This window comes from Saimiri boliviensis, chromosome 8, assembly GCF_048565385.1.
Source record: "Saimiri boliviensis isolate mSaiBol1 chromosome 8, mSaiBol1.pri, whole genome shotgun sequence".
Taxonomy (NCBI): Eukaryota; Metazoa; Chordata; class Mammalia; order Primates; family Cebidae; genus Saimiri; species Saimiri boliviensis.
In genome coordinates this window covers 23,551,864-23,572,647 of record NC_133456.1, presented here as the reverse complement: position 1 = coordinate 23,572,647, position 20,784 = coordinate 23,551,864, and the positions used below count along the sequence as shown (strand labels likewise).

The 20,784-nt window shown below is 49.8% G+C and overlaps 1 protein-coding gene across 2 annotated transcripts in view; it reads left to right on the top strand.

Moving 5' to 3' along the window:
- The window catches only part of EEFSEC (eukaryotic elongation factor, selenocysteine-tRNA specific), a 268,729-nt gene that overhangs the window by 203,020 nt on the left and 44,925 nt on the right, over positions 1 to 20,784 (top strand). For both annotated transcript variants that reach the window (XM_003926404.4, XM_074404165.1), the window contains exon 6: positions 13,127 to 13,283. In XM_003926404.4, the coding sequence (XP_003926453.3) occupies positions 13,127 to 13,283 (157 nt within the window). The remainder of the gene's footprint in view (positions 1 to 13,126; positions 13,284 to 20,784) is intronic.

The following is a 20,784-nucleotide window of genomic DNA, read 5'->3' as shown; positions in this document are numbered from 1 at the left end:
AGGAGCCAATCTCCCTGGACCCTATTAGGAGCCACCCAGGGTTGGTGGAAGAGGGAGGGACTAAGAGTCAGGCGGGTTCATGGGTATGGCTGTCCAACGCAGGAGCCAGAGAAGTGCCCTGTGCTCATCTTTCCCCGCCGTGCTTGGCTGACTCCAAAAATTCCTGGGTACATCACAGCTACCACTCGGCTTCCTGGATATGCTTCTATTCAGAGAAGTTCCTGGAAAATCAGAGAATCTTGAAAAGGTAAAATCTGGTCTCTTGGGCAGAATCTCCACCACCATGGTCAGCCAGCACCCAGCCTTTGCTTTGTGATGCGGGGCAAGGCGAGCACATCTACTCTGCAAGCGCTGTTAGCTTTCTGAGAATCTGGGCTTGGGCCTCTGAGCTATCTCAGTTTATCACAAAGGGAGACCCTGGCTTTATACCTCTGTATTGAGTGAGCACTTTCCACCAGAGGGTTTAAGGCATATCGGCCTTCTGAGCCCATTTCCTATAAAGGCATCTTTCATTCATATATTCAGATGTTTACTGAGCTCCTACGTTTGTACCAGGCACCGGGCATAAAACAGGATAGACAAAGTTCTTGTCTTCATAGGGGAGGTGGTAGTGAACAGTAAATTAGGCACTTTCAGTTTATAATAAGGTCTAGAAAGAAAATGAAAGCATGATGTAAATATGTGATGCTGAGGACAGTTAACACAGAAGATGCTAATTTCCAAGCCTCGCCAGACTGTTTTTGTTTCCTGTGCTCTTCGTCACTGGGTCACGCTGGAGGGTGGTCAGATACCCTACCAAATGTGGCTTAACTCATTAGTATTACGTAGAGCAAACTATCGCCCATGGGCCAAACCTCAGCAACTGCTCTTGCCCCAAATCTAATAATCTTCAACAAGCTTATTTTCTCTGGATTCTTCTTTTAGCTGTTTCGATCAAACACAATTTAATTAACTTACCATTGGTAAATGGCTTTCCTTGCTTGGCTAACAAATGAGCCACTTCGAGACCTACTTTGGTTGCAGCCTCATTCTCATGTTTCATTGTTTTGCGTGTCTGCTATGATAAGATACACTGTTGTAAGTTTTCTCTTTTTTGACCATTGTTTTTTCTGTGAGTTGGGAATATTGTGATGTCAGTGTATCTCGTATTCTATTAACACAACTAATAACAAGCACAGTACTTTGCTATAAAATAATAATCCATACCCACTGAGCCTTAAAATTGTGACATTTGAAGTCCACTTTTCTTGTTTTCACGTGATGGGCAGGCACCAATAATAAAAATAAATAAACAAAATATATCACTGGGCAAGGTACTGCAAGTTATAACTGTATTACTGGCATCTGCAGTTTACTGAGCACATCATCGGGTCTCAGACTCAACTACTCAACTCTGCCACTGTGACACAAAGGCAGCCATAGACAATATGTAAACAAATGGACATGACTATGTTCCCATAAAACCTTTTTTTGTGAACACTGAAATTTAAATTTTATAGTTTTCGCATATAACAAGATATTCTTCTTTTGAAATTCTCCAACCCATTAGAAAATATAAAAACATTATTAGCTCACAGGCCATACAAAAACATAACGGGCAGATTTTGACCCTTTGGCTATAGTTTTCCAACCCCTGATATAAATGGTTAATAGGGCTCTTGAAATAGAATGAGCATCCTGCAAGGAAAATTCTAATAATCATCTGCAGCTGAAAGTGTTAAACTCTCGCAGCAGTCCTTAGGAATTGGGCTTTTTCTTGGGTATGCACTGCCTCTGGTGCTAACACTGGGATGCATATACTACTATATGTGATTATTTATTTATTTATTAGCAGAAAGCGATTTATTAGGCAGAGAGAAAGAGAGAGAGCTCCCATGCTGACATGGCAGGGGGTGATGCCTGTTTTATTCTTGGATACATTTGATTTTTTCACAAAAGTCCACATATACTTCTAAAAGAGTATGACTTGTAATAAAGGGTTAATGAAGGGAGAAGAAGGAAAAAAAAAGAACAAGAGGGAGCTTAGATTGGTAGACGCATCCAGAGGTCTCACCTGAGCGGGAGAAGAAAGGAGGTGAAGGTGTTCTAAATGGCCAGTCTTTCTGTGAAGAGGATTTAGGAAAGACTACTAGAACATATGGTGGTAAGGGAAATTGCTAGTATCCTGTTTCAAAGTAAAAATATAGAAATATATGCAAGATTTTGAGTACAGAGAAAGGGAAAGAAACTATAAATCCAATGAAAGTGGAATAGCACTTTCACATTCACAGAGGAAAAACTGGGATGAATTTGATTAAACCAACAAAAATAAGGAAAAAGGAACAATGTTAAATAATAAAAACAGAAGGAACAACATTAGGTATCAGTCATTACACTAAATGTGAATGGTCAAATTCTATTTAAATGCTGAGACTGATAGGTTGGGTTAAAATACACAATCTAGTTATATGCTGTTTATAAGAAATACACTTCTTTCTCTTTCTCTCTCTAAAAAAAAAGAAAGAAATACACTTAAAGTGTTACTAAGAATAAGAAGATGGGCAAAGTATGAATGGCAATATTAAATTCAGACAAGGTGAAATTTAAAGAGTAAAAATACTGACAAAGGTAAAAACGGATGCCATATAATGATAAAAGGCTCTGTTATAAACTTGTACACACCAAGCATAAAAACAAAACAGTAGAAATCTAAAGACAACTTGATTAAAAAAAATGGAATTGTAATCATAGGGTGGCACTTCAGAGTCTATATTTTGGAATCTGGCCTACTAGATATAAGGACAAAGAAACAGAATATAATCAATAAGCTTGATTTTTAGATAAATGTAAACTCTCCTACACTCCTTAAATAGAGTATACATTTTTTCTATGCCTGTGGAATATTTGCAAAAATTGAATATACAGCAGTCGACATTAGACAAATATTTGTAGAACATCTACTTTGTGTTGTTTTAAAAGGGATATAACAGTGAATGAAAAAAGACAAAATCTCTGCCCACATGGAACTAAGATTGTAGTTGTGCTTGTGGCCACAGAGAAAAAACCCTAATAGATTTTAAAAGTAAAATTATGAGCCACTAAAATTAGAAATAAAGCAGTTAGATATAGATACAGGCAGATATGGAGAGAGAAAGAGATACAAAGTGTGTGTGTATGTGTTTTCATTCTTTCACATATACTAGGCTTGGGAATTAACAAGCGGTAAATTGCTCCTCATTTGGTTAAGGCTCTTTCTCACACTATCATAGAATGTTGAATCTTAGTAATAACATTTTCTCTTTTCAGTGTTCTTTCAATCTTCGTTCAAAGGTGTCTTTAACATCCCTCTGTTACATGCTAACCTGCTTTTTAACAAATAGAAAACAAGGCCAAGATTCCAGACCCTTCTAGTATCAATAGTATATAAATAGGATTTTTTTTGGTGGGGGGGGGCAATGTATGTACTTTTACCATTAACTTCCTCTGTTTATGGCTAGTAACTCTTCTCTTTAGGGTACTATATAAAGTCTCCTTTCTTTGTAAAGGCAGATGTAAAGAAAAATATTAGGTAAATAGTAAGTTGGGTATGCAAAGATCTGGCCAAAACGATGTGGGGTGGAGAATGTGTAAAAGCTGAAACTGGAACCACTGGGCCCTGTCCCCAGGAAGTCACTTGCTTCTCAGCCACATGCAGATTCATACCAACTGCTCCTCCTTTACAAAGCCTCATAGAAAACTGGGTCTTTCTAGTGGAGGACAGAGACTTATGCCTACATCAGAGGAATACGCAGAGGGCTAGGAAAGGAAACAAGGAACTCTGCCAAGGTGGGAGGAAGTGGGCTGGTGAGGGAGAAGCACAAAGTGGTGACCTTTTAGCTGTGTCTTGTAAGACTGGAAGGCTCACTGCTCAGACACTGGGGGCCTGGGGGAGAAACAGGAAGGTAGAGGAAGGACATTCTAGGTCCAGGGACTGCTTCTGTAAAGCATAGAGGCCAAACAATGCCTGGCCCTGGCCATCTGGGAGGGCAGGGGCAAGGAGCTTAAAGAGGCAGGCAGGGGCAACCACTGAAGCTAGGCCCTTCACTCTGCAAGGGGAATGATGCAGGTTGGGGGCTGTGGGGGGTGTTCCGGGTCACCTGTGGAGAGAAATCTTGGAGCAGGGCCCGCCAGGGCAGCCTGGAGAGGGAAGGCTCAGCCTCTCTCACCTACCCTTCTGCATCTGAGTCTTGTCCTGAGGCTCTGGGCACCTCCTTTGTCTGGAGCCGCAGAACTCAATGGTCTGGCGGCCACTCACCCTGCTGAGCCAGGCTTTTCCGCTAGTAACAATCATGCCTTCTCAGGGCTGTGTGAACATGAAGGAGGTGGGGTAGGTGAGGGCTTGGTGCTTAGAACAGTGAGTGCTCTTCCACAGCCGACACCTGCTGGCTTCCACAGCCGACTTTTCACTGTTACCACACCCCAGGGTGCCCCTCTTTGCCTCCCCAAGGCACCACCTTCTCACGAGTCTTACTATAGCCCTCCCTGCCCCTGGCAGCATGCACAGCTTAACCCCGGTAATTTTCTGCAAAACAAAGGGAGTCCTGCCAGCTCTTACTCAGAAATCTCTTTTAGGTCCACACCAGCTGCGAGATAAAAACAATACCCAACCTCAGCATGTTAGCTGGCTGGCAGTTAGGCTTCAGGGCATGGCAGGCAGGGGAGGCAGGTAGGTGGGGCAGAGCAGTTGCCCACCTTGAGACCTGTGCTGGAGAGAAAAGAGAACCAAGCACAGCAGGAGCACAGGTTCCAGAGGCTCTTGCCAGGCTCCCAGGCTTGCTGGACCACCTGCAGGTTCAAGACTTTGGGCAAGTTGCTTACCTGAAGTTTTATACTGCCTCATGGGGTGGGAGAACAAGGAGGGTGCTATATGTAACATGCCGGGTGATCCACCTGGCACAGAATGGGCCCTGGGTAAACTGGGTATCATTGGTACTATTTATTTGGCCTTTCCTGTGGATATGCAGATACCTGGATTCCGAGCTGGGGTGATAGCAGACTCTGTCCCCCTCCCACAGTGGTGGGATAAGACCAGGCATGCCAGCCATCCTGGGCCTGGCACCCACTGGCGCCGGTCAGGGAAGGCCTTAGGGCTAGGCCACAGGAACTGGCAGCATCTACCCAACCAAGTGTAAACACGCAGACGCCATCAGGAACACTCGCCAGCTTTGAAGTCTCAAGTGGCGCTGGCTCCTGGCTCTGCCCCACTCCACTGCCGGCAGCTTAAATGTGCCCAGGGCACCAGGGAACGTGCTGGCCTGGGGTGCAGGCTGGCCCATGACCTGCATCTGGCACAGCTTGGTCCCCATCATTCTGAGCAGGGATGGTCAGGCAGGCTTGGTGGGCCCTAGCAGGTCAGCTCCAAGGCACCTTGCCCTTGCAGGAAGCCATGCTGTGATCTAACTGGCCACTCAGCCTGTTCTGCTGGCCCTTGCTCCCCTGGGTCCCTGCCAGAGGGTTGAAGGCCACATTGGCTCTCAAGCTACTTGAGAAAACAGAGGTTCCCCTGAAACAGAGGTTGAGAAGCTCTTTTTCCCAGGAGATGATCAAATGGCTGCCCTCATATTCTGGTCCCAGCCCAAACCCTCAGTCTTTTTCCTGACTTCCAGTGTCAGACTGTGATAGCTAAGTGCTTTGCTTGGCTGTTGGAGTGCTTGTTCACCTCCCTTTGAAAATTGCTTTTTTACCTGTATAGAGACATGGGTTCAAGAGAGCTTGATGTGCTGGAAAGAGCCAGCTCTGAAAGCCGATGAACTGAGCAAGGCACAAATTCGGTGTGGCCTTGGGCAAGTCACTCTCCCCCAGAACCCGTTTCTTCTATAAGAGCTGGTCGGGAGTTGACAAGACCTGGGCTACTTCAGAGCCTCTGCTCTTCCCACCACACCAGACCATGGCCTGCACTGAGGAGGAGGCACTGTCCCTGGGGAAAGGTTTCTGATGACACTGGAACACCACCATCATCCTAGGGGCCCTTCCAGAATTTGTCAATCCCGGTGGCTTTCAAGTGGTCTAGAAGAGTTAACAACTCATTTTCAAGAGACTCCTCCGTAATCAGGCAGCCTCTGAGTTCTTCCTGTTCCTCACTGGATCCAAGAACTGCTGGTTTGTGTCCTCCAAGAGGACTTTGCTGATGGGGCGAATAAGAAGGAGAGAAGCGGAGCTCTGTGGGCCGCTCCGAGCACGTGGTTGGTGTTGAATACATGTTCTGTCCTTCTGGCTTCTCTTGGGCAGATTAGATAACTGGATCTTGTGGTTTCTGGCATCTCAGATCTCCTTCACCAAATGCTGTCTTATTCTTCATTTCAGCTTTTCCCACAATTTGGTATCCACTAATTGAGATTCTTTCTTCTGGGTCATCATTCTCTGTCAAGTCTTAGGTGTTATCATCGACATCAACACCCCTGATCCTAACAACAGCCTTTTTCAAGGAAGAAACTGAGGTCCAGAGAAGTCCCTCACTTAAGATCATAGAGTTGTAAGAGGCAGAGGCAGAAGTCAGACCTCCCAAGCCCTTCCTGTCCTGCACACATGGTCCTCCTCACCATAGACCTGGAGTCAGCACATGGCTCCATTTCACGGCAGGTTTGCCTTCCTTCCTTCGTATCGCTTCTCCAATTTGAATTAGAATGGTCGTTTCACAATTTGGGCAATTCCCAAGCCTAATCATGGAAGCCTAGCCCTGAAAGAGAAAGACACACACATGTAATGACATAATTATATGCACTGGCAGCCAAGTCCCTGCTCAAAGGCTAGGGACAATGGAGATTCACCTGGCATGTAAGCCAGCACCTGGACTTCCACGTGCACAGTGACTGCTCCTTAGGAGCTCAGTCCCTCCAGTGACTGAAGGCTAATAAATAGAGCAAATTATTCATGCAAACAGTGACAATCCCACTTAGCACCATTGTTGTAACTGTTCTGGCCTGGATTCAGCATTGTTCCCTACAAGCAAGGCCTGCTGAGCAGATCCCACATGAATTGCCTTTGGTTTGATGTCACAATGATTGATTTCAAAATGAAAGCCCTCCAACTGCTCTCTGAAGGTCTTTCCTTTTTGGATGTGCTTATGTCTGATCTCTGAGATCTCTCTCCTTTAGCTGGAAAAGTCTATAATTTGGTGAAGAACCCAATATCACACACACATGCACACACCATCTAGTGATGAACAGAACAGACGAAAACCATGTTCCTCATCCTCACCTCCTGGCACCCAGGACAGATCATGACCCCTGGTCTTCCTGATGTAGGTTCTCCAAAGAGGCTGGCCTCACAACATCCCACAGGAAGGGCTGTCTCCCTCTTTCTAGCCAGACTTCCTTTGGATTAAATGAGGTTTCATGCAGCAGACAATCACAGAGTCCTTGCCCCCAGCACACACAGCAGTAATTTCTGAAGGGGTAGGTTTTGGAGATGCAAAGATGTGCTAAGGCCAGCTCCTGCCTTCCAGGACTGTCTTCCTCCCCTCCCCATATCCAGCTGGAGAGTCTGGCGTAGGCAAGGCACTGCTGTGCTGAGACAGGCACACAGGCTTCGCCATAGCCCATTCCCAGTGCAGCCATCTGTCCGGTTCCGAGGCCGGCAGGCTCTTGGAGGGGGTCTTCCATTAGTCAGCATTGTCTTCTCAGATATGTAGGTGGCAGCCATTGAGTCTAGGGGGTGCACAGGCCCTGCATCTGCTGCCCCTGCAGTCCTGTGTGGTGTGTCTGAGGGAGTCCTGAGGGAGGGAGAGTGCTCTGCCCAGGGAGGGGGCAGGCAGAGGCCAGACCAACACAGCTCTGTTTACAAGTGCTCCCCTGCACCCATTTAAACCTCTGACAACTCTATTTCCCCATATTAGGATGGAGATGCCTGCACCCACAGAGGTTAGGCCTCTGGCCAGAGTCCCTAGGCACCCAGACTTGGGATTTGATCACAGGCAGTCTGGCTCCAGAGTCCAGGTTCTAACCTGTGGTGCAAACAGTGCTGTGCCTTTTCTCGTCTGTCGTCTCCAGTCTGCCCACTTTTTTCCAGTTATGGAGACCTGTACAGTATATCCTCACTTAACGTTGTCACTAGCTTCTTGGAAGCCGCGAGTTTTAAGGAAAAGGATGTACAACAAAACCAATTTCCTTTTTACATTAATGTTATAACGAAACAACTTTGAATGAAGCAACATTATTTAAGGGCCTGCTGTACATTATTTTGTTCAAAGTAAATTGATAATAAGTAAGGACTTACTTTACTGGAAATTGAGTATTTGGAATTCACAAGAAGGGTAGCTTGCCTCATGGCCCCTATAACTGTAGGTGGGGATAATTTAGCCTCCCTCCAACAGCAGTGCAGTCCTCAGTGTGGCAGGAGCCGACTGGGCTGGGAATGTCTTCCTGTGACGTGTTCGGGCCCTACTACAAGTGCTGCACCTTGAGGGCCAAGATCTGCCCTCTTTCCCTCCTCTCCTCCGTTCTAAATAACCTGGCAGTGGGGACTGGGGTCCCTGAACTTGAGGATTGCCTTCTGTAGTGACTTGGGGTTTCCCACAGCTGGGACTGGCAGGGATGGGGCTGCCCAGTGCCCCTGGGCCAGACTTCCAGGTCCATTTGTGTCTAGCCAGGCAGCGGCCCCTTCCCTCCCCTGGGCTCCTGTGCAGGGCAGACAGAGCACAGCCCTGCCTGGGGGGCTCTGTGCAGCAGGAAAAGCACCAGCCTCTGGATCCAGACAGTTCAAGTTGGAATAGGGCGTTGCCCTACTCACTAGCTGCGTGACTTTCAGCAAGTCATTTCACTTTGCTGAGCCTCCTGTTCCCAACAGGGCCTTTCTAAAGATTAAATAATGATAGGAGGTGCCTGACCCATGACATAGCTGAGGACACCGCCACTCACCTGCTGCAGGAAAAGGGGTGAGAGAGCAGAATGTGGAGGATCCGGAGAGTCAGAGGGAGATGGGGTTTACCTGCTGACTTTTCTCTGCTGCCCCAGCCTCCCCTCCCCTGGGGCAGCCATACCCAGAGTGCCAGTGTCCTCTGTGGAACCGATAGAAATGCAAAGATCCACCCAGCTGCTGTGAAATGACAGTGTGGGGCCAGTAGACACCAGCACTCCTGAGTCTAGCTCCTGCCCTCCTGTGCCTCCCCCACCAAAGGAACTGCAGACACAGAAGTTCGAAAGAGGCTTCACCCACTCAGCGCTATTGTGTCTTCTGGCCAAGCCATAAAACAAGAGAGCAGGAGTGACAGAGACACTCCCTTTGAACTTGAAATCTTTTCTAAACTGCCACTCCAGCCCCAGAGGCCCTCCTCAGGAGGTCAAAAAAAGCCCACTCTATCCTCACCTTATCCCAGATGCTTAAAACAATATTGTGGGAATGTAGGTCAGTGAACCGAGCCGCACCACACACCAGCAGGATTCCGGGGCCAACTAGCCTGCGCGCTGGCCCACTAGGTCAGATGAGAACATAAACAAGGAACGCTGGGAGCCCTCAGCTTCCCCTGGCCCTAGTCCTTTGTTTATGTAGCACTTAAACTAACTTTGGGGTCGTCTCTGTCTGGCATGAAAGCCCTGAAGCTTTTTGAAGTTCCCCTGAAGTTAATAAAATTAGTCTGCCCTCATTGCAAGGCCCTGGCTTGGGGAAAGATGGATCCTCTGCTGTCTCTGTGGCATTTAGCTTTTTAAAGTTAATATTTTATAGCCAAAAGAAAGGAGGGGGCAAGGGAGAAGATGCAGTAAATGTCCTCTGGAAAGCTAATAGGTAGTATGCCTGCCATCCCAGGCTCTGATTACCCTGGAGCCAGGCCTCCAGGCCCACTTGGAGGCTGAGCAATGGGCCTGCTGTGTTTAGCATGAGGGAACCAGCACTGGGGACGTGGACTGCTCTGTCAGTGTGTTCTTCCATGCAGACAGGAGGAAACTAGCTTGGGCTGGGCTATTGGCTCACTCTCAGATGAATCGTGTCCTTGGGACACATCTACTTGAGTAATTTGTTTCTACCTCCAGCTTCTCCTCCTTGGTGTCATGTGTGGAACTAGTGCAGTTGGCCCCATACTCAGTGAGCGCTCATTCACCAGGCCTGTGGTGGGTGAGGGCCACGTGAGTTACACAGAACCCTTTCCTCGCAAAACGCACAGTCTGGGGAGGGAAACAGACAAGTCAGCTGTCAGGGATAAGACAGAGTGTCCAGCCTCTCAGAACAGAGGAGTCTTGGCTCAATCCTGGGGGCCAAGGGGAGAGGAGGTGCCTGCAGTGTCGGGGAAGCTGTTTGAAGGAGGAAATGCCCAAGGTGAGCCTTGGGTGGGGGTAGAGTCCCTGGTGGACAAGCTGGGATGAGCATTACAGGAGGACCACACAGATGGGGGGGGATGCATAACAGAGCCATGAGGACCCTAAGGGTGATAGATAAGTTCACTAGCTTGATCGTGGTGATGGTTTCACAGGCATGCATATATATATATATGCATACACAGACACACACACGTATCTAGACTTATCCAGTTATTTACTTTAAATATGTGCATGTTATTGTATATCAGTTATAGCTGAATAAAGCTGTTGAAAAAAAAAAAAAGGCTCCAAGCATGAGTGAGCCTTGGAAATGTACCAACTATAGCCATGTATTCGTGCAACATTTGCTCACACATTCAAGGAATAGCTAGTAAGCTCCTATTTTATGTGCAGAGAATGTAGCTATGGACGAGAGGGACATGTTTCTGCCTGGAGCCTGTGTCCTGGTTGGAAGCAATAAACAAGTAAACAGATAAGGTGTTGGCATAATGTCAGGTGGCGATCTGTGCTCTGAAGAGAGACAGGGCAGGATGAAGATTGGAGAGGAGTCGGGGCTGGAGTGCCGGAAGAGGGAGCCATGGGCCACAGGGGGCGCTGTAGGCACCAGGCCTTGATTTGAGCCTCTTCTGGGCCAGGCCCTACTGGGCATCAGGAGCTGCACAGACATGGGGAGCTCATAGGATCTGTCACTGAGTAGTGCAAAGGCTGTGGGCTGTGGGGTGGAAGGAGAATGCTGTTACCTTCCTCTAGCTCATGTGATTGTTCACAGCTACGTGCCTGTTTCATGGTAGGCTCTCGTAGGAATAAAAGAAGAATATTAATATCAACTTGTTGAGAACTTTCTGCTCTGCTAAGGACACCTGCCTATATTATACCTTTGGTCCTGGTGGGGCCTCTTACAAGGTATTTCTCTGAGTAAGTTGTAAGCTCTTAGTAAGCTCTGTGCCTTTTTTGTTTTTTGGCCACTGCAATGCTGGAGGGCAGTCAGATGTATCTCCAGGGCCTAGCTGTGCAGAGGCCTGAGTAGTAGCTCTCTGAAGTGATCATGATGCATGAGAACCGATGAAATCCGCCTGGGTGAGACGAGGGCTTACAAATGTCACCCTTGCTGGACCAGAAGCCATCAAAGGAAAATGTTCTGTCTTTGGAAAAGATGTCAGGAGAGGATGGGCGGTCCACCTGGTATGTGGGTAGAAGAAAGGCACTTCTTGATTTGTTTTAACATTTTTAAATTCTGTTAATTTATTTGTGAGTAGGTGATGCATTCATGTATTTCAGTAGCCAAAGGTGAAAAGGTGATATGGTGAGAAGTCCTCAGGCGCCCTGCTCCGTTTCCTGGAGGCACCACTTTCTCCTGATTGCTTCTGTGTATTCACCCCTGCCTTGCCCCCTTCCATACACAGCCTGCGGCATGCCCTATGCCTCGCACTCTGCTTTTTAACATGAAACACAATACCCTAGGAGTTTCTGTATCTGTCCATAGACACTGCCCACTCCCCTCTGTGGTGACATCGTCATCTCTAGGGGCTGTGCTCCACTTGTTGAACTCAGGCTGGACTTCTAAGTCATTGTCAGCTTTTGCTGCTGTAAACACTGCTGCAGTGAGTGACCTTGGGCAGCTTCCCACCCTCTCCTGACATCTTCTCCAGCAAGCACATCAGTGGGATGCATTCCTAGGTGTGAAATTGATGGTCCAGATGGTATGTGCATTGGTCATTTCCATAGCAGCTGCCAGAGTGCACTGCTTATCATGGGATGCAAGTTTGCTGTTGGAGGCAGGATCTACAGAGCAGGGGTGGTGAGGAGCTGGGCGGGGCAGGCAAGGCTACCTGGCCATGCTGTCATCCCAAAGACAGTACCTGGGCTGGTGCTGCCACAGGCTCAGAGGAAGGGAGTGACCCTTCCAGTCCCTGATCAAGCCTCTGGGGAGAAGATTCAGGGTGAATCTTCTCCCCGGAGATTCTGATTTCACTCGCTCATAGTGAAATCAGGGCTGCACCAAGCTGACTTTTTCAAGGACATGTGTGTCCCTCCTCTCAGCCTAGGCACCCACAAAGGGACAGCGTGGCCAAGGTGGCCAGCAGGAGACACGAGCTCTGCAGTACAGGCCTGGCCATGGCCAACAGGGCCGGGGGAAACTAGCAATTCTGCCTGGACTAGAGAGGGCATTGTTGAGGAAGAGAGGTAGGGCTGTGGAGGAAAAGTGGGCCAGGCCAAGACGGGCTTCCAGGCACAGCTAGGGTGAGCAGGAGTAAAGCCTTGGGCTGAGGTGCATAGGGGTGTATGCAGCAGGTGGGAGACAAAGGCCAGGCTCTCAGGGGCTCCTGTGGGAGGGGAAATTGGAGTAAGGAGGTCTGTTCTAGAAGGCCTTGGATGCAGGCTCAAGAGTGGCCTGGGTGTCTGTGACAGCTTCAAGGAGAGTACTGCTGGCTGTTTAGGCAGGTGCCTGGGGACAGGCTAGGCCATGTGGCAGCCCCACGGGGGGTGGGGGGCACTGCAACAGGGGTTTGAATTCAAAGCTACTTCTACCCCTGTGCTCTGTGACATTTCCTCATTTGTCAAGTGGCACCGCAGAGCTGCTGTGGGGACTGAGATGCTATCTGTGGAAAGTGCTCACAGTGTGCCTGGTTTGAGGGGCCCGTTGTTACTGCGGCAGTTGCCAGTTTCAGGTTTCTGCCCTGTTCCCAAGTATTTCATTATCTGTTAGGTGGGCTCATCACCCTGCTACCCACAGGTTTCCTAGAGGGGCAGCAGCCAGCCATGCCTAGGGCCCGGGAGAGCTGGGGCTAGGCACAGTCTCAGCTCTTTCAGTGTGCACCACTAATACCTGCTCTCTCTGGCTGGGTGTGTGGGGACAGGCAATGGATGACTACAGTGTGATCGGCCGCTCCCTGTTCAAAAAGGAGACCAACATCCAGCTCTTTGTGGGGCTCAAGGTGCACCTGTCCACTGGGGAACTGGGCATCATCGACAGTGCCTTTGGCCAGAGCGGCAAGTTCAAGATCCACATCCCAGGTAAGTGCAGCCACTTCCTCCTGATTTAGGGACACTGTGCAGGGCACAGAGAGATGGCAGAGGTGGTGCTGAGACAGCATTCCTTGGCTTAGGTTCCTAATGCTGCCTTTGCCAAGACACTGGGTGACTTGGCCTGCATGGTGGCGTGGCTTCTGGCTGGGAAGCCAGTATGGGTTCTGAGAAGAGCCTGGACATGCAGTGAAGGTCTGGGAAGGTCTGGTCTGAGCAGGATCAAGATTGGCATCTGAGTTCCCACTGCATCATTTACCATCTCAGGAGGCCTCGGGCCTGCCTCTTGGTTTCTCTGTGGAGGTGGGAGTAAGATTGAGCTTACAATCTTACAAGATTGAGCAGTTTGGAGGAGAGCAGGTGAGAGAGACCAATGGGGGCCTGGCATACCATCCTGGTACTGGTAGCATTTCCAGGGATGTGAGCTGCCACCCCTCCTTTGCCCAGCACAGACCTCGAGGCTCAGCACCTCACACTGGGTTTGTGCTGGGGCCTGTCCACAGGCTGGGTCCAAGAGTGTGTTTGCTGCTGGAAAGAGAGCCCTTGAATTTTGTCAGTGAACTCATCCTTATTTTTTCAGCCTACACTGCATCGCATTCTTCTGCATCACAGGCATTGTGCTTGGTGCTGGGAATATGGAGCTTACAGTTATAGGAGGGGCAAACAATAAACATACTAAAGAAATCCCTGTCAGATGGCAATAGGCGCCATGTAGAAAGATAAAGCAGAGATGGGATGGAATTGCTGAGCATGCTGCTTTGGATAGGGTGATCAGGGAAGGATGGAGGGAGAGAGGGAGCCACATGGGTAGTCAGGGTGAGCATGCCACAGCAAGGGGGAAGTGAATGCAAAGACCCTGGGGTGACAATGAGCTCCAGGTGGATTGGCAGCCAGTTGTTTGGCAGAAGTGTACTGAGCAGAGAGAGAGGTGTGCAGGACACGAGCCAGGGCTCATACTGTGCGCCAGGGGCCATGGGAAGGACTGAAGGCTGTGTTCATATGAATGGGCCATGAGCCACTAGCTTTATTTTAGCAACAGGGTCTCACTCTGTCACTGGAAGAGAATATTGTGATGCAATCAAAGCTCACTAAAGCCTTGACCTCCCAGGCCCAAACCATCCTCCTGCTTCAACCTCCTAAGTAGCTGGGACTCAGTCGTGTGCCACCTCCACCAGCTCCCTTTTATCTCCTGCACAACTGTACCAGATACAACTGATTCAGTACAATTATGTTATATTTCATAATAAAATAAAAATTACGAACATTTTCAGACATACAGCAAAGTTGAAGAATTATACAGAAAATACCTTTGCCTACACCTGATTTCATATTGACATGTTACTGTCCTCTGCATAATTCCAGGATTCAAGGGTGATCCTGCAAGGATGGAAAGCCATGGGGAGGTTTAGATCAGGGAAGCAACCAAGGTCAGTTTATGGCTTCTTGTGTCAAATTTCCTCAGGAGAAGGTGGCTCCCTGGCTCCAGCTGGAAAACAGAGACCCCAGCTGCCTCAGTGCTCACAGGTGGCATGAGCACCATTCCCTCTCCTGACAGGAAACCCTTTCCTTCCCAAATCCTTCCACTGTCCAAAGATGGCATCTGCCTTCTCAGGTCACAGAGGCTGTGCTTCTCCAGGGCACTTTGCTCCCTGTCTGCAGCTCCTAAGGACTCTGTCAAGGTGGGGCTGGGGCCAGGGAGGCGAGGTACCAAGCCATGGGAGGCCTCCAGCAGTGAAGCTCTAAAATTCTGTCCTCCCTGCTGCTCCTTCGTGGCTCTGAGTCATCACCTCAGCCAAACAGGAGTCTTTGTGCATCCCTCCAGTTTGGCTGTGGATTGTCCTCAGAGACTTGAGCCCACAGGGCTACTCTCTGGGCTCCAGGGAGCATGCAGGGGACATGAGCCAGGCAGTCCAGTATCCAACCTCAGTCCCTAAGGGCCTCGTGCCTACGCCTATCCAGGCCAGTGTGAGCTTTCTGGGAGGGAGGGACCCTTCAGCTGGGTCAGGGGCCATACTGCAGAGTACTCATCCTTCTTCTAAACAGCTCTGGGGCCCTGCTGGGCCAGGCAGAGGGAAGAGCTCATGGTTTCCTCCTTTGGGGACTGCCAGGATCATGCTGACCTCCCCTGAGCTCCCCTCCTATAGCCTAAGGCCAACTCAGAGCTGGGGTGTTCCCAGGGCAGGCAGGAACCAAGAGGAGTCTTATTCAGGGCCCCCCCTCGGGGTGCTGAGGTGGGAGTGGAGGGAGGAGGGGTGTAGGGACACTGCCTCAGTCCACTGGAGTTCACATTCCTTTGTCAGGTCATTGTTAACTTTTTAGTCTGCCTGCTTCCTGTTTGTGGCTTTTAAGCTTTTTATTAAATATTCCTGATCAGATTCCTCCATCCCACCCACCACCTTCCATCCCTCCCACACCCACTCCCTGCTGATTCCTCCCTTTTAACCTTTTTGAAGTGCCTTAATTGTGAAAGGATTAGGCAGCCTGAGCCATCCAGTGCCAGGTGAAGGGAGAGAGAGTTTATTGCTAGCTGCAGCCTGGACATGCAGGGTGGGAAAGTCTGGGTTTTGGTGCCTTGTGAGGTAAGGCTCCCAGCCTGCAGCTCTGACAGGACTGGCTGGGTTCAGATGCACCTCATGAGCCTCGCTGCCAGCTCCACAGGGCATCCGGGCTTGGAAAGGCAGAATGAAGAGTCCCCTGGGTTTCCTCCTATCAGCCTCACCTCAGGTTGCAAGGTCAGATGCCAGCAGGGCCAAGCAGGTGTTGAGGAGGCCAGGTGGCAGGTGATGGGGAGTGGTGGGGATGTGGTGACCTGGAGACTGCTGTGTGGGTCCTGCCAATTCTCACTATATGGGAATGTAGGCCTGGGGGTCTCATTTTTTCTAATTTTATTTTTACATAATATCTCCTGATTAAAAACTACAACTGTCTGTACTAAACAAAGCATGACTTTGGGCTGGTTTGACCCCTAGCAACTCATAACTCCTGTTTGAATTTTAGAAAGGACACTTGGACCTCAGGTTCATGAGGTGAAGCCGAACCGTAATATGCAAACAGTATATTTTAAGGAGCCACAGACTCTTGCCTCAGAGACAAGGGTCCTGATGCTAGGGCTCTTGACTCCTCAGAATGTGCTATTGGAAATCAGAGGGCTATGGGATGGCCCCATCCTTCCTGATACCCAAGGAGCCTTCCCAGAGAGTCTTGGGGGATCTCAAGGTTGGAAGACCCCATATTTACCAAACATCTCCCTTCAAAGACCTTGCCTTTTGCAGAATTGTACTTCCCGAGAGGATAGGAGGCCCAGCAAGCTGCCAGTAGGAACCTGCTGGGGAGTTCTGCTGGTAGAGAGTAGTTGGAGAAAGGCACTGGACATGGAAGAGGTAGAGGTTTCTGTCTGTGTCATAACATCACTTATACTTCCTGAGGGTCATAGGGTGGAGTGGGTCTTATTATCTCCATCTCACAGGTGGGAGCCAGGGAGCAGAGAGCGTGAGGGCTTTGCCTATGGTTTGTCCGTGTCGCCCCGCCCCTCTCTATCAGCCCTGTTCATGCCCCTAGAGAGCAGTCATGTCTTCCAAGAGTTTGGAGCTGGGAGGCCCATGTGGTGCTTGGAGAAACACTGTGCCTGGGAGGCTGCGATCCCAAGGCTCATCTTGGCAAGCCATCTGTCCCACCGCTGCCACCCTCCCCTCTGCATCAGTGCGCCAGCATCTGCACTCACTCATGGAGGCAGGTTGGGTGGTGGGTGGGACAACAGCTTCTGCAGCCCCTCCTGTTCCCGCTTAGCAGGGAGAAAAGAACACCTTGATGACTCCCAACTAGGGAAGAATCAGAAGCTGAATAGACTTGTTCCTAATGACAGCTCTGAGTCACTGTGCATTTACTCCAGGACAGAAAAGGGCGCGCATGTGCCCATGATCTTATCTCCTGAAACAATGCTGTGTAAATCTAAAATCACCCAAGGCCGTTGTTTTGTGTACCTGTCATGATGTGGCAAGCTTTTTGAATGGCCCAGATTCATGGTAGGTGGCCCCTCTCCCACAGGGTGCTCCTGAACCAGCTGATTTGGAGCAGTTCATGTGTGTGTCTGCTTTAGCACTGGGGGGCATTCATAGCTTAAAGCCTTGTTACTGGAAAGCCCCAGACCCCTATTACCACTCGTGTATGCATGTGTCACTGATCCTCACTAGGCAACCACTGACCATGAACAGAGCTGCAAGGCTTACCTCATACCAGCCAGAGAGCCGTGATTGAGAACATAGCCCGCTGAAGGCCACAGCCGTGGCCTCATCCTAGCAGCGGGTGCTGCCCACATGCCGGGAGCTCAAAACTGAGCTCACGTCTCAGGAACTTGGTCTTGTGAGTAGCCAGAATTCTCATTCAAACCCTGAAATAGAGATCTACTTTTGGTGATCTTTAATAACCTTTTGATTATTACTAATCACAACTTAATGGACACCAAATGAGAAAAGAAAAAATTTGTAGAACTGTGCTTATGGTTAAGACCCCAGAAGGAGCTTCTATTTATTGATCATCAGGGGGTAAGCCAGCACTCAGGAGAAGGAGAAACAGCTCCAAAAATGTGGGCTATATGTATGTATACAGGGCAGTCGGTCTCCCCACTCTACAGCTGAGGAGACCGGGCCTGGCAGGATGGGCAGTGCAGTTGCTGGTGTTCCCGTTGCAACAAGCACCTCATTTCACTGCACAAGCAGACCATTTCAGACCACTCTACTGTGTGCCAGGGCAAGGATAGTCTGTGCCCAGGGAGGCGTGGAGCCACAGAGGCAGACTCAGTGTAAGAAGCCAGAACAGAGCAGACACTTGGGCAAAGGTAGCAAACGCCCGCACTGAGATTAGAACCCAGAGCGCCTCACTCTGAACCACTCTGCTCAAGACTCCCCACACCACGGTGCCTTATAGGCAGGGCTGGGGGTGAGGCACTGAAGTGCAGCTCCCTTCTTCGGGGTATACAGGAGAAGGGAGGGGAGGGATTGGTCATTCAGCTCAGTGGGCCCTTGGACAGAGAGCCTGAAATAAACGCCATGTGGCCCCTGGGGAGAGGGGCTGGAGTCAGGAGAGCCACTGCTACTCACATCTGAAGGGGTCCTGAGGAAGGCTCCTGGGCCATTCTGCCTCCAACACTGCCCCAGGGCTGCAGGGACTGTGACTCTGAATTATGCCCATTCAGTGTGCCAGGCAGAAGGGGATGGGATAGGAAGTATTGCTTGCATGAATGAATAAATGAAGGAGTTTGGTGGAATATACTGGACTAGAATGAAGAAATGAATGTACCCAGGCTCACAAGGGCCACTCTCAGCTCTGTTTTCTGCAGCTGCACAGTGGAGGCCAAGCAGCCTGGTGCTTTGTATGCCACAGGCTTCCCCAAAACCTTAGTAATGCATAGTAATGCATAGTGTAGACACCAGCCTCATCAGACTCCCTCAAAAACTGCTGCTAGGGACAGAGCTTGGGAGAGGGCTCTAGTTTCCTGGTCTTTAAAACCAGGGGCCAGGCACAAGGACTCACCCCTGTAATCTCAGCACTCTGGGAAGCCAAGGTGAGAGAATTGCTTGAAGTTAGGAGTTTAAAACTAGCTTGGGCAGCAAAGTGAGACCCCATGCCTATAAAAAATGTAAATCAACTAATCAGTCCACCAAGAGTTTACCAGTCCATTTAACTTAGCAAACCTAGTTGAGGCTTAGGGCACTCCACAGAGGAGGGGCTTGAGCACTGGCAGAGTTGGCAGGAGAGGAATGAGACTAGAAGAGACCCTAGAGAGGCAGCCTGAGAATTCACGTGCCCACTGTATAGGTGAAAGGACTGGAGCTCAGGGCAGATACCAGGCCAGGTTCCCAACTACCCATCCCATGGCCTTTGCACTGTCCTGGCCTTTTCCCAACCATGGCCATGAGGCTGGACAGACCACTGGCCACAGGGTTCTAGTGAACATCACACATCTGATTCTAGCTCTCTACACAGCCTTCTGCTCCCTGCTTGCCCTCTGCTCAAAAGGCTACTTCTCTGGGAAGCTTGCTCTGGCTCTCCCTTGCAGCTCTCTCCCAGGACTCTGGGGTTCCAGCAGGCAACCCTTGGCCCCTGTGCTGAATCAGGTGTTTCAGGGCTCAGCGTGGTATTCCATCCCATCCTCCTCTGTCTCTCATCACAGTTTTTTGAGCCCTCCATGTACAGACCTGTCTAGGCGCTGGAGGGGGTCAGAGGTGAAACAGGGCCTAGGTAGGGAGGGGACTTCCCAAGTGGACAGAGAGCCCTGGGCTAACACCCAGTGGGACAGCACTCCTCGAACTACTCCCTGGTTTAGGAGAGGGGATGGGCCAGACCAGGCCAGGGGTACAGGGACCACTGGGCCAGTTAGCTGGAGGGTCTCCTGCGGCATCCCAGGCTCCCTTCTGATTGGGACCAGCCAAATTCCACTCTGCACTTCAGCTTCTTCAGTGCTAACCCAGGGCTAATCATTCTGATTTCCAGGGAGGCTAAGGATTTAATCATAGAGTAGCCCTGGAAAGGGCTGCCTATAGTGCCTATAGTGGCAGGGGCTCCCTAAGTGGTGGCTAGAATTCTGTGTTGTGTGTACCCACCCCTCATCTGGCAGCCCTTCCTCTTGGTGGGGTAGCTCACATGTCCACTAAGGGCCCTACTTCCTCCTCCCACCCATGCCCTGTCCCCACCACAAAGCACTGGGAGACAATGCCTGTGGAAGCCCTGGTGTTGCATTCATGCCAGGCTGCCTCACGGGAAATTAACCAGCCACCTTTCAAGTAGGGACTGGCTGTGCCACCAGGACCCCTCCAATTTAGTAACCATGGAAGGCATTTTGCATTTGGTCAAAAGCAAGAATTATACCTTTCCCTCCTGATTAAAAACAGAAGCCAAATCATAGAGTCATAGAGGCATCCCCCAGATGCCCTGCTTTGCCTGAGCAGGTGGATGGCCAACATGTCTCCTGGGACCACTACAGGACAAGGCAGTAAGTGCCTCAGCTCAGCCCAGAAGGGCCTAAGTCCCAGAAGCTCTTTTTTTTTTTTTTTTCCTTACTTGACATGATGATTGTAGTTAGCTGTGTATAGAAGCTCTATTTGCTAGAAATACAGGTTGTTTAGTATGGGCCGGGCCAGGCCTGCAGGAGTTGGGGACATACCCCTTCAGTGGTTTTAGGGGACTGGTATGTTGGTAAGGTCCCGGGCAAGTGACTCCAGGAATAGAAACTCTGGTTCTAAAAAATGATCAGGGACTTTGGTCCAAATAGGCTGGTGACCAGAGGGAATGGAATTGGCCTGGGTGACTTGTAGCATGAAGGTCTACAGCCATCCAGGGGGTAGCAGGCAGGGCCTGAGAGAGTGTCAGCAGTACAACCGGCTGCTGCCCCTGAGCCCATGCCCTGTGCCAGGCAGCATGTCCTTGTGTAGTCTGACCACTCAATCCTGCCAGCAGCCCAGGGAAGCCAGTCTGTCATCACCCCAGTTCTGCAGAA